The sequence below is a fragment of the Fusarium mangiferae genome, assembly GCF_900044065.1.
Source record: "Fusarium mangiferae strain MRC7560 genome assembly, contig: FMAN_scaffold006, whole genome shotgun sequence".
NCBI classification, from domain to species: Eukaryota; Fungi; Ascomycota; class Sordariomycetes; order Hypocreales; family Nectriaceae; genus Fusarium; species Fusarium mangiferae.
In genome coordinates this window covers 2,438,843-2,453,751 of record NW_024573926.1, presented here as the reverse complement: position 1 = coordinate 2,453,751, position 14,909 = coordinate 2,438,843, and the positions used below count along the sequence as shown (strand labels likewise).

Sequence of the window (14,909 nt, the reverse complement as noted above, 5' to 3'; positions counted from 1 at the left end):
TGATTGTCATGTTCTATTCAGGGTCCGGAGCGAAAATTAAGTTGCCGGATCTGAGGCATCCGATCATATCATGGCTAAATAGGAGAACGCGGAATTGTTAGCTGTCATCCATAGCTTGGACTGAAAGATTGCTCACAGTGTACTGTATAGATGTGAACTACTTCCTTTAACTTGGTCGCACATTGGCCCTACGCATCTCTTTCCAAACCCTGCTCTGCGGTCTGTGTTTCGAGATGTCAACCTTTTCAATGGCTGGACACCTGCAAATAGTCAGCCTGTTTCTTCCACGCTACGTCCCCTAGGCCTCGGGATGGAGAAATACGCAACAATACATCCCGTATCACCTTGTTGAAGTGCCTGATCAATTCCCCTTGCCTACATCTTGCGGCTGCCTGTAAGACGCAGATAAAACTGCCCTCAACTTCTATAGCTTCTTACCGTGAACTGAGAGTCTGACGGGTTAAGTAAGTGTTCTCTTCCAAGGCAAGACTAGGTTAAGGCTATCACATGGGTGCCGTCATCTTTGGAGGTAGTAGAGTAGGATACTGAATGTTGACCTTATAGGCAGCAGTCACCTATATAGACAAGGATGCCATATTTCTTTGCACGGATGGCGACGTCCCTCGCCCTATTAATTGTATTGATCCGGTTAATCTCTATTCTTCTGTCTCCCGATTGGACTTCAAATTGGCGCTCGGGGGTATACCTCGTAGATATAGTGTTCCGGGCTATAGATACGAGCCCTCGCCTTTCGATGGTCTACTGGTATGTGGGATACTTAGTAGCTTCGGCTCCTGATACAGTCTGTCAAATGGTTGAGAGAACCGAACTTTTGCTCTCCCGGCTGAGATATTCAGTCTTGCGGCTAAACTAGTCTAGTCCCGGAAGATGGCTTCGATAGTCCTCCAGGAACCATGTGGCATTGTACGACCCTAGGAAAGTAGAATTTTGCATGGCTTGGTTGTCGTAAGTTAGATAAGCTGTTATGGCTTGCCAACTCACTGGCTTTTATAGATACCCAAGGCTCTATCTGCCATGGATCAAAGTCCCTGTACTTAAGATCGGCATTCCAAGACTACTTTACAACAATTCAAGGATGACTTACCCAAACATTGATCTTCTCTAGCGATGAGCTCGCTGAGATCTACACAACATTGGCTGTCTACACATAAGGCAAATGTCAGCAAGATATCTATAGGGTGGATGCTCATCAAGTACTGTTTGATGACTTGCCCATCACTGTAGTCCAGCTTTGGAGCCACTGTGGCTATATTTTTCCGATAAGCCGGATTATCTTTAAGCATTATTCTAAAAACATTACTGAGGACGGTCATATCTACACTCAATAAACAACCACGCTTCAAGCATAGAAAAGGCAAAGCAAGGTTGAGACGTCTATTTTTAGGCAGCCGTTACACTAAACTTTATTACCGTGCTGTCCCCCGCTTCTCAGGGTCTCCACCAGTCGAAACAGAGTTGATGTATTCATTACCATTACACCATCACATAGAGTTTCCCAGATTAAGAGTCTGTATGAGAAGGATTCACACCGTGTCAGCTGCGGTGTTAGGGAGGAACATCGTAGCTAAGTATTATTACTTGGTGCACTTTGCTAACAACATTCAACATCACATTCAAATGGGCTCTCAAGAGTGTTTGGGTTTTAATATTGTACATGGGCTTGACTTCTGCAAGCGCATTCACTATTATCTACATATAAAATAGCCTGACCTTTCAAAAGATCAATCTTTCTCCATCAACACGTCCAGTTCTCTCCAGGTGTATCTCGGATAACTTAGAACTGGCGAGCGTGGCGGCGAACCTTCTTGGAGCCACCGTTCTTGGATCGGAGCCAGTCAATGAAGGTGTCAAGAGTGAAAGTCTTGGGGAGAGCACCATCCTCAGTGCCATCCTCCTCAGTGACAGGGGCCTCAGTGAAAGGGACCTCAACGGCCTGAGTAGCGGCGGCGGCGACAGAGGTGACGAGGCTGGTGGGGGCGACAGGAGTGGGAGCAACGGGGGTAGGGGCAGAAGGAGCAGGAGTCGAGATGGTTCCGTTGGAGGGAGTATCAGGGACAGTAGGCTTGGTGCCAGAAGCAGAACCGTACAGAGCAGGTCCGGGGATCTCGTAAGTGGTGGAACCCTTGTAAGGGTCGAAGAGGATACCAGGCTCAGAGTCGGTGTAGAGCTCAGTGGTCAAGGTACCCTCAGGGTTATCAGTTCCAGAGCCAGTGATGTCAATGTTGAAGCACTGAGGGTAGTTCTGGGCACCGTCCTTGGAACCAGCACCGTGAAGAGCGATGATCTCATGACGGAAGACGTAGCTACCGGCAGCAAGAGTCTCAGGGACAGTGGTAGTCCAGGTGTTGTTGTTCTTGATCAGATCGGCAGCAGCCCAGGTTCCATCAAGGCCAGCAGCATCGATCTTGACCCACTTGAGAGTAGCAGGGTCAGCAGAAGTGCACTTTCCAGAGCACTTGGCAACGTAGGTCAGAACAGGACCAATGTGAGACTCGGGCCAGGCAGACCACTGGAACTCAACGGTACCACCGGCCTTGACAGACAGAGAGGTTTTGCCGGGAGCGGCCTTCTTGTGGCAGGCAATGTCGGAGGTGCCATAGTCGGAGGGGGGAACGAAGCCGTTGTCGAGGTTCTCAGCGGACCAAGCAGCAATGGTGGGGATCTCGCCGCCCTGCTGAGCCTTGTAGTAGGAGCTGAGGTCGTAGCCGGCCTGGTAGGTTCCGTCAACCTTGATGCCAGTGACAGTGCCGTGGGCGAGGGCGACGGAGGCGAAAGCGCCAGCGAGAGTAGCAGCGACCTTGAAAGACATGTTGATTGATTGGAAAAGAAGGGATTTGGTGAAGATTTGGAAAGTCAGGTAAGATTTTGGAAAAAAGAGTGTAATAGACCAGCTTCACACAGTGAAGAGAAAGAATGGAATGGAATGTAGAAAAAAGAGTGAATGCACTGCACTTGAGATGAGAAACTAAGCTGAAGAAACACAAAACCAGACGACAAGAGTTTCACGTTTATATATGTTTCTTGGACCATATTTCATCGGATTTAGTGATCGACAGACTCGTTATCGCCCGCCAAGAAGCATCTCAATTCACAGTGGTGGAAAAGCACGTCGTCTCAGCTTCGTGGAGCCGCACGCCTTTTTCGGATAAGGCCCCGGCCCCAAGCGCGCGGTAATAGGCCCAAGCTCCGGGGACTGTTACAGCTTCAGTTGGACATTCAAGGTTATTTGTTTCTGACTTGATTAAGTTCGTCTGATGTTTTGGTGATGGCGTAAGATGCACGTGGAAGGCCTGAGACGTTAATTTAATAGAATTTCCGCCTATCGAACTAGTTGCTTAAGCTTATTTCTGGGTCTCGCGACTTGTAGGTGTTGCTGAGGGTTTTCGCATCAGGCCTCCTTGTCAGGGGTCATGATGCAAGTCTATGTTTTGTTGTTTCGTATATCGGAAAGTGGGAGTTCTTGGGCAAATACTCTGTTGAGTTGCTTTGTCCTGTTGGTCAATCTTCGCTTGTGCGATTTTAAGCTCTCGATGCCGAACAACAAAGACTTAGGGAAATGTTACAATAATCGTACAATGCCCTCTTATCAAGTTTCCCTGCGGTTCTAGGCATATACTTCTTTAAGGCTTGTGTAGCCATTTGCTGTTGGAGATCTACGTTTCATTGCCAAGAGATCGCCCCTAATTCTTTACGCGGGCTCGCGTCCTTGTACGCGGTTAACGTGCCCCTGTACCCTGCCCCTGTCCACTCACCTGGAACACTGCCTAGCTTTGCCTTGCAAGGTCTAGAAACGAGATCCCAGCTTCAGTTTGTCACTGGCGATATCCTATTTACCTGAAAAGTTAACTTGGAGTATGCCATCCATTTAGACTAAGGATTATGAGAGTCAATACCCTATACCGTAAATTAGAAGAGATAATCTTAGGGCCTAGTATAATAATACACTTATGCTCAAATCTGAATTTAGTCTTAGATGGTTAATAAGAAAAACTCAAAGATCGAACTTACAGATGTCATTCAATCGAGATTGAGAAGATGTAAAGGAGGTCCAGGTTTTGCAAAACATACTAACGTTTTCACTCTACATATTGCTTACTGACATATACTTAAATGCGTCGAAGTATGTCTGCGCAGTGACTGTACAGTAATTTTTTTTGTTTTTACCTGACTAAGCGGCTATGGCAAATTTTCATGCTTAGACCCCTATATCGGAAGTTCGGAAGATAGACTCTATAAACCTCACTTCAAAATACAACGAGATCTACCAGCAGCCCTAATAAATTAATAAAGAACGAAAGAATATTGCATAAAGAATTGTCCAGGTAACCCAAAACTTTATTTAAAGCTATATGCATGCCCACTGAATCCCATTAGTTGTCCGGTATTTAAATTATTCACCAGATGACGTACCCGCTGATATCTGATGCTCCGGTTGTTACGTCAGAGCTCTTAGCTCATACCGGTTTTCGATGTCCGGTACGTAAGGTGACAGAACGGCACACCGGGTATACGGGATATCTTGTGTTAAGTGCGTAAAGCTTATATCGCCGGCTATCAAGCAAGGGAGAAACATCTACCAATAGAATATTGCATAGGTGTCGCATGAGTACTATAATTGGTGGTTGATGATTCGCAACGTCATTAGATAAGCGGCTGATTTGACATTTTACCAGAGCATTGTTAAACTCCACATCACAATATCGCCGGTCATTTCTCATAGCAAATCTCAGACCAACGTCGTATTCTTTTTTTTACCAGACTGAATGTTTAATTGAGTAACTTAGAATATGTTCAGTATTGTATCGGAAGGCCTCTGTGTGGACAGGAACAGTTGACCGTTAACGTTGTCCTTAACCGGGAAGCCCGGAACTTGTGCTTTAAAATCTTTTGACGTTTCTTAAATATGACCTCAATTCCCAAATGGCCGAAAATTGGGCTCCCGCGGACACCGGGTGGGTATTTTCATGGTCAGACCACATATTTATACCAAAATGTCTCCCATTATCTTCTATCACATCCTCATGCAAGCAACATCCTTGATAGCGAGAAGACACATTATTTACGAGCATTATTTCGCACCTTAGCTCAGCCACGACTTGCAATTCATAGCCTCGAAACGACCTGAACCAAAAAGACCGCTGAGCTACCTTTTCGATATGCCCAACACTACGGAAGCGTCGGGACCGCTTACCCAAGAACAACTCGATACACTGAGGTCAGGATGTCAAAGCTTGATAGAAGGACTCGATACCTCCTATGGCTACGTCCCGACCTTGGGTGCTGGAATTGCATTCTGTGTTCTCTTCGGTCTGAGTCTTTTTGGCCACTTTGTCCAATTTGTCAGGAAACGTCAATGGACGTCATTTGCTTTTGCAGTCGGGGCTCTGAGTATGTCAAACTGCCCTTCCATGATCTCATAGATAATCAAGAGTATTTAAGGTGCTGATACCCATGAATTAGCTGAAGTCATTGGCTGGGCTGGTCGAACGTGGTCAAGCGAATGTCCGTACAACAACAATGCGTTCTTGATGCAGATTACGACTCTCATCATCGCTCCAACTTTCATCACGGCAGGACTCTACGTTATACTCGGTGCTCTCATCAATCGTCTTGGTCGCGAATCGTCCGTGCTTGGCCCTAAGATGTACGCAATCGTCTTTTTGACCTGCGATATTATCGCCCTCGTCATACAAGCAGTTGGGGGAGCCATGGCCTCTACTGAGTCAGACAAGATTGACGGTGATACAAAGCCGGGAACAAATATCATGGTAAGCCCCATAATCCTTTATTGCCCTGTAGAGAGGAAGCGACAGTAACTAATAAGGATGATAACAGGTCGCTGGTATTGTGTTCCAGATGGCAGCCATGGTGGTCTTCGCTGTTTTAGTCATCGACTTCATGAGGAGAGTCTTTGTCAAAAAGTCTTACTTGCAGACGAGGAAGAAGGGCCTATCTAATGGCAATGCTTTGCCTAAGGCTTATACTTGGCTCCTGGCTGCTGTCTTTATATCTTTGACTATGATATTTATCCGAAGCATCTACCGAACTGTCGAGCTTCTGCAAGGCTGGAGTGGCTACCTGATCACCCATGAAGGTTACTTCATCGGTTTAGATGGGGCCATTATGGTTGTGGCTATAGCGGTTTTTAATTTCCTTGATCCGGTCTATCTGCTATGGGGGCAGGACAATAAACTGGCTTCATCACTTGAACAACATGAGCTAAGGGGGGCGGGAGATGTCAGTATGGAGCGCTGGGATGAGTCTACTGTAATGTCTGATTAAGAAGGGATAAGATACTAATGATATAGATAAAAGGAGATACAAGCACTTAGATAGACAAAAGATTATATAAGCTTATTACATTATTAAAACAGAACACTAGGGCATCTAAAATAAGCATTCAACCTAGATCAGTCCCCATGCTACTATACACCAGTGGTCATAAATACAGATACAACAGAGAGTACAAGTTCCTTATTCAAGACAAGGCAAACTTTAGACACTAGCAACACCTTTAGTAATTTAACATTTACCAGATTACGAGGGATGGTGCGTTAGATATTCATCATGGACCTACTATGGTTCTGGAACTTCCATGAGTAGGTCTACCAGGCGCCGTGCCCTAGTGTTCCTAGCAACTAAGCTGCTCTAAGTACTGTCATCACAGCCACAAAGAAGAAGAGGCTCAATAATCCCTTAATGGGAACAATACAAGGGATCTTGGCAGGCTGTGAAATATATCCGTTTGCATGGCGCTGATCAACCTAGCTGCTACTCGGAGAGATCACCACTGGACTGTTTGAGTGGTTGACAGTTGGTTCAAAACTGGAACTAGTGTCTTTCTAGAATCTATTTGTAAAGTGGTTGGTTCAGTCTGGCGCAATCATTGCATGCTACCTCTCACAAGAATTGGTACTAGGCAAATCCCGAGGCAAAGTTCAAGGGTTTTCTCGATGCTTACATATGTTCGAGTTATAAGCTAGATATGTTATTTGCAGTTGAGACCTGGTGGCTGAACTTTTGAATCAGCACGTAGAACTTCGTGATGCCTCCAAAGCAGAAGAGGATAACAAGGGACAAGCAGTCAATGTGATATCACGTCACTTCGCCTGAGACTGCACTTTCGGGGATTTTGTACGATACTCGAGATAAGCTCCACATACTCCGCTCACTCACTGATGGCCCACGGGCTGTCTAGAAACAAGAACAGGTATTGCCAGTTATCACCACAAATCGCTAGCTTCAGTGCTACTACCTTTATGTGCCAGCATATGCTCAGCACTCAGCACGATCTGGAAGGTCTAGCAGCAGAGATAGAGGCGGCACATTGCTTCGTGAGTTCGTTCAACTGCCATTGAACGGTTCCTTAACCAACTGACTAATGCGACAGACCAACTTGCTCCTCGATCTGTGCCAGATACAATCCAACGACGCAGCGCGGCAACCTAATTCCTCTTTAGTCTCTTTTGTCCCTTGATATCTTCAGTTTTCCCCATGAATCTGGCGATGTTAATTACTAAAGATGGTAGGTTGCCTCTACTCTGCGTCAGACTCCTCTTCGACTCTTCAGTTAAGTTGTGGCTATTGTTTACTGAATTATACAGTAAAGTTTCTGTTCCATCAGATCAGCATGAAGGTTGATAAAGTCTCCGACCGGCGGAACAACACAGAGCCCAAGGCCCATGATTGCCAGAAACTTAAAGGTAAAGGAGGTAGATGAGAAAGTGAAGGTCACTGAAGTCGGGGGAGCCGATTCAATGGTACTGTGAGGAAGGGAGAGTGAATACCTGGCTTAAGTGACTCTAGCTCAAGATACCAATTCTTTGTCATGAGATCCCTAACCTCTTAAGCTCTCTCTGCTGACTTAAGCTCTTAGCCACAAGTATTCACTTCAAAACCACATCTAGATAGTAACTTAGACATTATCTCATAATGACTAGACAATCTCATCTATGCTCAGCACTTTCGGAAAAGAACTCATACGACTATACAGTAGGAGCTTTACTTGGCTTCATGCCCGTAAATATATTAATCTAAGAAATTATCTAATAGAATGTAATAGGTGCAGGTAATAGGTGCATGTACTATGCAACGTATATATCTCCAATCCGTCATGTACTCGTTGCTCCGAGTGAGCAGTCAAATTATTTACAGGAAGAAGGCGACAAAACCGGCCGCAAAGAGAGCAGCTCCGACACCACCGCCGACACGTCCAGCACCGGCAGTGACCTGGGTGGGAGTGGTGGCAGGAGGAACAGGGTAAGTCTCAGCAGGCTTGCTAGGAGCAGGGACAACGGGAGCAGTCTCGGCGGGCTTGCTGGGAGCAGGAGGCTGAGGGTAGCTAGGGTGAGACTCCTTGGGAGGCTGAGGAGCGGGAGGCTGAGCAGGCTGAGTCTCTTTGGGAGGAGTGACACCGGGCTGGGTCTCCTTGGGGGGTTGAGGAGCAGGAGGTTGAGCGGGGTGAGTCTCCTTAGGGGGAACTGGGTAGGTCTCCTTGGGAGGTTGAGGGGCAGGAGGCTGAGCAGGGTGAGTCTCCTTGGGGGGCTGAGGAGCAGGAGGCTGAGGGTAGCTTGGGTGAGACTCCTTAGGAGGCTGAGGCTTGGGAGGAGTCCAGGTTCCGTTACCGGGGTGAGGAGGAGGAACAACGATGGGCTGAGTCTCCTTGGGAGGAACAGGGACAACGTGAGTCTCAGTCACAGGGCAGACGGTGGTAGAGACAGCGTAGGTCTCGGTGGTGACATGGGGCTTCTCAGGGCAGTTGGGAACCTCAGGAGGGCACTTGGTGACAGTGTGGACCTTGGTGGTGTAGACAGTTGAGGTTGTCAGCTTGGTGGTAGTCTCGTGGACAGGAGGGACGACATGAGTCTCGGTCACGGGGCAGACAGTTGTAGAGACGGGGATGGTCTCAGTGGTGACGTGAGGCTTCTCGGGGCAGTTGGTAACCTCAGGAGGACACTTGGTGACGGTGTGCACCTTGGTGGTGTAGATAGTGGAGGTGGTCAACTTGGTGGTCTCCTGGTGGGGAGGGTACACAGAAGAAGGATGCTCCTCAGTCACAGGGCAGACAGTGGTAGAGACGGGGATAGTCACGGTGGTGACGTGAGGACCAACAGGGCAGTTGGTAACCTCAGGAGGACACTTAGTGACAGTCTGGACCTGAGTGGTGTAGATGGTTGAGGTGGTCCACTTAGAGGTCTCGGGGTAACCAGGCTTGGTGTACGAAGGCTTGGTGTAGGTTGGCTTAGTGTAGGAAGGCTTCGTGTAAGTGGGAGGCAGGTAACCAGTCTCAGTTGAGGTACCCTTGGCGGGGAGAGTGTCACTGGGAGGAAGGTAAGGTGTCTCAGTGGAGCTCTCAACGGAAGGAAGAGTCTCGGTGGGAGGGAGGTAAGGAGTCTCGGTTGAGCTGTGCTCCTCAGGCTGGGTCTCGGAAGGAGGAGGGTAGACATCAGTTGTCTCCTCGGGGGGAGGATAGACGCCGGTGCTCTTCTCAGGAGGAGTGTAAGCGCTGGTGGTCTCCTCGGGGGGAGGGTAGACACCAGTGGTCTTCTCGGGGGGAGGGTAGATGTCGGTGCTCTTCTCAGGAGGGGGATAGACGTCGGTGCTCTTCTCAGGAGGAGGATAGACATCAGTGCTCTTCTCGGGAGGAGGGTAGACATCGGTGCTCTTCTCGGGAGGAGGGTAAACGCCGGTAGGCTGAGTCTCCTCAGGAGGAGTCACAGGCTTGGTCTCCGAAGGAGGAGGATAGGCACCACCGTTGGAAGGCTTAGTAGCCTCGGGAGGAGGGTACTCGTTAGAAGGCTTGGTGGAAGGCTTCTCGACGGCAGGAGGAGGGTAAGCAGCAGCCGGGGGAGTATACTCGGTGTCAGGAACAGCAGGGTACTCCTCCTGTCCAGGAACAGGGTAATGCCTCTCGACAACGGCAGCATTAGCCAGGCCAACGGCCGCACTGAAAATAACGAGACCTCGCATCTTGATAGATTTTGTTTAACGAATGCTATAAACGAGTGAAGCGGTTGGTTAAACGAAAGGTGGGTGAAGAAAAGAGCCGGAAACAAACACTTCTGGGGGAATCACTCAAGACTCTTATACTCGATGCAAGGTGTTTTCCCCCCTCCCCCCTTGACAAGACACCCCAGGATCTTATCATCTTGGCTCCCTCGTGTCGTATCGGCCCAACTGCGCATGTACCTGTAAGGCCAGAAAGAAATACGGGCTCTTCTCCATAGTTGATCCCGGTAACGTGATGTAATAACAGCAGGAAAAAAGGTTGGTTGGGTAAACTTGTACGGTGGACCTCCTTTCTGCGGGCGGCTCACAAAGGATCCATAATAAATTACATCCATGCTCAAGATCACGATGTTGGCGTGCGACCGTATGAACAAGTTCGGATGTGACGGAGCACACGTCGTGTTCGTCTATTACGGTTGGTGCACAGTGCAGGAAAGAAACGTTTGGTTGAGCGGCTCGAGTACGTCCGATAGGCTACCAGAGCGTTTCGCCGTTTTTTTTAGATAGAGTTAATCAAAACACGCCGCTTGGTCACTACCTTTCAGGAACAGGAACCGTATTACCCGTAATTTTTTGAGTCACTAGAGTCAGCCTGCGGGGTAACGGTGACCACACCTGCGTTAGCTCTGTACTTGGCTGGTCATGGTCTGACGCGGGCTGTAGTGCTGTCTCAGTGGTCTGCCGTGCCGGTACTCCCTTGACTCCTTACCTACCAAAATCACTGATGGGGGGGCACTTTTTGGTGATCTGCAGCCCCTGCCATGTTGCCTGGCCAAGTGGTCTTCCGTCTTCTGGTTGATTCGTGGGGCTCTCGTATACAAAAACGCTGCCCTTGGCGTACGTGCTCGACGCCCCTACATACACGAGGTTCCCTGTAGATCGCTGCTTATCTCCCCACTCTGGACTAAAATCTCGCACTGAATCTCGAGGTTGGCCAGCGGAACAAAGGGATTGTTGCATAAAATACAGTGGAGAAGACACTGTCTTGGAGTATGTCAGCCAAACAATGTCTTTTGTTGATGCTGTTGGTGTAGCATCAGGCATAATCCACTCTGGGTGATCCAAGGTAGCATTTCAAGGCGAGTTCCGTTTAATCCTTGTTTGGTAATCATAGTCGGTTGATGACAAGACGATGCCGAGAGAAGGGCGGGAAAGTTACGATGGATATCCTTGCATGACTCTGTCACACACTGTTGAGAACTCCTTTTCCATCGAGTAAGCACGTCAACACTCTTCGCTCCGTCCAATACGGTATTTTCTTATTACCGATAAAGCCCACTGGAGTCTGTGCATCCCTGTTCCTGCATTCACGTACAGTAGCACTCGGCTGGCGCTTGCATACAAGCAAGGTGAGTTGTTCAATTGTGAACAGCACTCTCTCAGTACATAAACGCCGGCAATCATTGGCGTAGAACCTTTAAAGTGAAATTAACACAGTTTGGACTGGCGCAGATACAACCATTCGGCAGATTAATTCTGACTGCTTCTAGCGGGCGGCATTTCGAAATAACGCCATCACCGAATTGAATTTTCACAACACAAAATCTTATTAAGCTTCAGGGTAGTAATTGTCAACATCGTACCATGTTCCTTGTCAAGCTTCGGAGTTTGCTGCCGAGGACAAGAACAAAACTTTGGCAGTTGGGCTTGGCTCCACGCGACAAGCGGAGCCCGAAACCGTTTTGCCCGACAGGAATGCGGCAATCGAAGACAATCGATCGGGTATATCCTCAGTTTTCTAGGTGTTCAAAATCAAGGATAAAAAATGGACCGTTATTATAACGGTCAAAGCGGCTCAAAATCCAAGATATTGTGAGTTGGTTCCAAGATCTTGGATATTCGTTGTTGATTGAGGCTTTTTTATCCAATCGTTGACGTCAAGTTGCTTCATTTTTATGCAACTAATTCATAAATACGAAGTCTTGAGTCTAAGGCTAAATGAGGGCTGCAGACTGCAGCGAAGATCGAGGATATCGGGCAATACGGGTTACGGAAAAGGGGAGAACCAAGATTCAATTGAATTTAGTCCTTTCTTGAGATACCGCGCTTTCTTGCCGTCAGCTGTAGGCAAGGTAAGGCTGTCGAGGCCAATTGTCCAAGCTTGAGCTGTCAATGCCCACCTCGTAACCTTTTTTGCGTTTTAATCTGGCTATTTTTACACAGGCGAAATTACAGAAAGGCAGTTCGTCCCGCCGTATAGCAAACAACTCTGATGTCCAAGCCAAAAAACCGTATTCCTCGGTGTGACCATGTCTCGTGCGACCCATGGATGCTGATGTGACATTCCCAATCGAGTTGCCCAGCCTCCACCTCCTTTTTTCCCTCCCTCCTTCTTCTGCTCAACACCATCTTCCCCGTATTGCAGAAGTTCCTGCATTTCATTTCACCGGGGAATCAAATTGTTCTTCTCGTTGGTTCTGGAGACTCGAGAACTGCGATCGACAGGGGTTAGTTTCATGTGCGTGGTCCACCGTTCAGTGACGAATGAGGCTTGACTCTGCTGAGGTTAGCGCTCGTATTCCTCCGTCCTCACCACTGCCAATGCGGGTAAGCGGAATATGAGAAGCCGAGGCTCCGTCGATGTCTCGGCCGAACCATAAATATGGCTATACGAGCCAGCTTTTTGGTCTTGAAATTACTTGGTCTGTTTGCTCATCGCTCGAGACTATGACGTGAGATTTTATGAGTGAAGCTTGAGCTGACTGATGGTGAATGATCCGCTTTGGTCCCACTCCGTAGGTGACCTCTAAGTTCAGTGGTGAGTGATGAGTGACTTGCTCGGTTCCCTGCTTTTCAATCAAGCTCATTAGAGTTTCACGGACTTTGTCTTTTGGACTCAGTGAGAATACTGAGGAGCTATCTGTGATGAGATTAAATGAGATTGAGATAAGAACGAATGAAATTGAATCGACAAGGCAGCTACAATCAAACATAGTCAGGTCAGGTAAGCTGTAGCGCATAAAGCTGTCAAGACATGATGAAACTGTAACCAGTGCCTCAGGGTATGATACTTAGTTGAATGGCTTCTATGAGCAAGTAAGCCTTGACAAGTATTATTAGCAACTGGACTTCTGTTATTTCGTTCTTAACTGAATGGAATAGTAACGTAGCATGTTGCTGCTGTCCTGACCCGGTCTCGCGAGATAGCTGCAATATGTGGATGAGAAAAACTTCTAGCACAGAATAGATTGTTCTTGGCTTATTGGTGTATTAAAGCACAAAGATATTTCTCTATATAATAGCTATATGCTTGGCTCTGACAATTCGGATCCAAAGTATGCAGATATCTGCTTAGTGCTGGAACAGCCTGATGTACAGATACTATCTAGGGTAGGCTTTAGCAGGTTTTACCCATTTTATGTTTATAAACTTAATCATTAAGGTGACAATATAAATATTAGGTTAATATTTACTCCTTAAATTATAATATATATAGCATTTCTTAAGTTTTATAATTTTATAATTAAAATAGAGTTCATTCTGCTTAGCTGGTCTACGACACATCAACATGATAACCTTTTTCAGTAAACGTCACTTGTCACCAAGTCAGAAACTCATTCAGCGCAGTTTATTTCTTACCTGTAATATGCCACAGATCACAAGCATCGTCCCGTTACAGTAGTCCAACAGCCTCTTCATCCTGCGGCTTCTTTGTGCGAGTAACAGGCCACCGGCCAAATCTGAAACCAGCTGACGGCTGGTATCCCGAGAAACGACTTAGGAGAATGCAGAGGACAACATCTTATTGACATTTCTGACGCTCACAAGCACGCTTACATGCATTGACTTCGGGTGCTCAACATGAACCAATCAGTTATCGGCGCTGGTTTGGCTGAAGGTCTGGAACCATTGAATCTATGCCAAGAGTCTGCTTCGCCATACGTGCCTGGTTCCAACAGGCATCACCCCCGATCCACGATTCTTAATTGAGTCTGCCCATCTCAACACTCGACCAACAAGCATTATTAACCAATCGTCCAGATCGAAATCATCGGTCCCGACGATTCAGTTACCAGGTCGTTCTTGGGTCTGCCTCCCTCCCGGTAAACGACTCGTCATATCGCCCCCGCGCCGTGGCGTCGACAATAGCCTTTAGTTCCTGGGCGCAGAGCCTCGTGCAGACAAACAGCTCTTAGGCCCATTCCAGAGTCGCACAAGGCCGTTAGCCCAGGGCCTTGTTTGTCCTGACAATAGCTGTGGCTGGGTCTCTAGAGAGAATGGGGATAAGATCGCCTATTGTCAGATCGTGGTGGGAGACGCGATGATTGACGAGATCATTCCCGAATTCCATTTTGGCTTTGGTCTGATTTCCGTGCTGCTGGAAACCAATCATGTATCAGTGATCGTCCCTGGGGAAGTATGGGTAGGTTACACTACTTATGGCAAACATTGATCTTAGCTTCGTCAGGCAGAAGATTGTCACGTCTGCGAGCAGTAAGAAATATAGCAATAAGATACATATAATGCACCTGATTCACGGCTAAATATATAGAAGAAAAAGATAATTAGTGGCGACTATGTAGTCTGTCATGACGGTTCCTGGCTGATGAGGCGTCTAGGAATGCACCCCATTCTCGACTTCAGCCCTAGCGTAATACTTCCACCAACGTCAATGTCTTAGCACAACAGCACAACAGAAGCCAACCAGGTATTCGGCAACATCCCATCGGAATTCCCGATCCGCTCTAGATCCAACAGATTGGATGGTTGTACCTGCGATACGATTCACAGCATCAGATGCATGCAGGGTTGGACAATCTGCAGCCACTGCCGAAGTGCCACAAAGTATCCTTGGGTTTCACAGCATGCTTATAACGCTGTGCGACCCTCCCCCCGTTCTTTGTCTCCCCCTTCTGGCTGTTCGGCGATCTCATTTCACC

The 14,909-nt window shown here is 47.6% G+C and overlaps 3 protein-coding genes across 3 annotated transcripts; 1 reads left to right on the top strand and 2 right to left on the bottom strand.

Annotated features, from left to right (window-relative positions):
* Positions 1–1,795: 1,795 nt before the first annotated feature.
* FMAN_03577 (uncharacterized protein) lies at positions 1,796–2,830 on the bottom strand (the record flags this gene model as incomplete). The annotated part of the gene is made up of 1 exon (XM_041832415.1): positions 1,796–2,830. One exon carries the CDS (start codon positions 2,828–2,830, stop codon positions 1,796–1,798), a length of 1,035 nt encoding a protein of 344 aa, XP_041682880.1.
* A 2,347-nt stretch (positions 2,831–5,177) lies between these two features.
* Positions 5,178–6,303, top strand: FMAN_03576 (uncharacterized protein; the record flags this gene model as incomplete). Its single annotated transcript, XM_041832414.1, has 3 exons — positions 5,178–5,409; positions 5,482–5,789; positions 5,857–6,303. The coding sequence occupies 3 exons, from the start codon at positions 5,178–5,180 to the stop codon at positions 6,301–6,303; spliced, it is 987 nt and encodes a 328-aa protein (XP_041682879.1).
* A 1,866-nt stretch (positions 6,304–8,169) lies between these two features.
* Positions 8,170–9,990, bottom strand: FMAN_03575 (uncharacterized protein; the record flags this gene model as incomplete). Its single annotated transcript, XM_041832413.1, has 1 exon — positions 8,170–9,990. One exon carries the CDS (start codon positions 9,988–9,990, stop codon positions 8,170–8,172), a length of 1,821 nt encoding a protein of 606 aa, XP_041682878.1.
* Between the last annotated feature and the right edge of the window lie 4,919 nt (positions 9,991–14,909).